Below are 1,411 nucleotides of genomic sequence, written 5' to 3' on the forward strand. Positions count from 1 at the left end.
CCCAGCGCCGACCTGCCGGTGCCCTCCAGGCCTGGGGTCCCGGCCGTGCCCGCGCTCTCCTGGGTGGGCGCCCCGCGCTCCGGGAAGCACAAGCTGCAGGTCTCCACGGGCCCCGGCATCGCGCCCGGGACTCCACCAGCCTCCATGACGGGATCTGCACGGGGAAGGCGGGGGGAGGAGGAGAACAAGGGAGGCCATGTGTACGTGTGTGTGTGTGGGGGGGAACCCCAGGAACACCGATCACCCCCCCCCCAAGCCCGCAGGGACCGCAGAGGTCCCCCTGACCCACAACCCCACGGCCACCCTGCTCGCCGGGGCCCGAAACTGACCATCCATCCCACCCCAAGGTGACGTCCTAGGGAGCCCTGCTCCCCGGGGAGCCCAAGCCGCCACCCACACCCTGATTTTTCCGGGGTGGTCCACACGCCCCAGGCTCTCCTGCCAAAGGCTGACAGTGTAGACGCCAGTGACGGGGGGAGGAGGGACGAGGGACGGGACGCTGGCCCTCGCTTGTCACCGAGCAGGAAGAAGAGAAGGACTCAGTTTCCAGCACTTACCATGGGTGGACCTGCGCGTGGGCTTCCGAGGCCCCGCGGGGCGCTGGCTGGAGAGCGGCTCCCCGTTCCTCTTGAGGACGCAGGCAACCATGGCCACGAGGAAGCAGCAGAGGACCGCGCAGAGGCAGAGCCCCAGCGTGCTGTAGATCAGGACCAGCTGCTCAGCGCTCCCCTTGGGACCTAGGGCCCCTGTGAGCGAGGCGAGACTGGGATTAGGAGAGGTACACATAGTCTTCAAGTTCCTCTCCGTAGATCAGCAGCCATTCCATCCTCCCCATCCCAGAGATCCCCAAGCCCCTGCCATGGTCTTTTCCCTCCTTAGGCCCACACAATCCACCCTGCAAGTAGCCAGTCCAGGATCCTGAAGGAAACTGACCCCTCTGCTCTATACTGATAGCATCTTCCTCCAAGTCATAGAGACCATCTCAAGCTGGCCCTCTTTGCCTTCCACATGCTAGAGTGGGAAACTGGAACTGTCCTAGAGAAGGATGGATGGATGATGATGAATTATGGATGGGTGGATGGATGGATGGTGATGAATTATGGATGGGTGGATGGATGGTGATGAATTATGGATGGGTGGATGGATGGGGGATGGATAGATGGATGATTGATGGATGGGTGATGGATAGATGGATGGATGATGGCTGAGTGATAGATGGATGGATGGATGTTCCCTCCATCACTTCTGAACCCAGGACCTCTTCCAAGGAGGAGAAGCCTTCCTGGGTGAGCTTATACTTGGAAAGGAGGGCCAGAGAGAGAACAAGGGATATAGATGGGAACCAGGAGAACTCAGGGGTGGAAACCTGCCATTGCAGAAGAAAGATTAAGAAAAATGCTCTACAGATAGT

At 60.2% G+C, this 1,411-nt stretch overlaps 1 protein-coding gene across 1 annotated transcript; it reads right to left on the bottom strand.

Annotated features, from left to right (window-relative positions):
- Window positions 1-6: 6 nt before the first annotated feature.
- On the bottom strand, window positions 7-1,104 carry LOC106002402 (tumor necrosis factor receptor superfamily member 13B-like; the record flags this gene model as incomplete). Its single annotated transcript, XM_013037287.1, has 2 exons — window positions 558-1,104; window positions 7-154 (listed from the first exon to the last, which is right to left on the bottom strand). Coding segments are annotated over exons 1-2 (377 nt in total), but the record flags the coding sequence as incomplete, so codon positions are not given.
- Window positions 1,105-1,411: the final 307 nt, after the last annotated feature.

This window comes from Dipodomys ordii, unplaced genomic scaffold, assembly GCF_000151885.1.
Source record: "Dipodomys ordii isolate 6190 unplaced genomic scaffold, Dord_2.0 Scaffold9856, whole genome shotgun sequence".
NCBI classification, from domain to species: Eukaryota; Metazoa; Chordata; class Mammalia; order Rodentia; family Heteromyidae; genus Dipodomys; species Dipodomys ordii.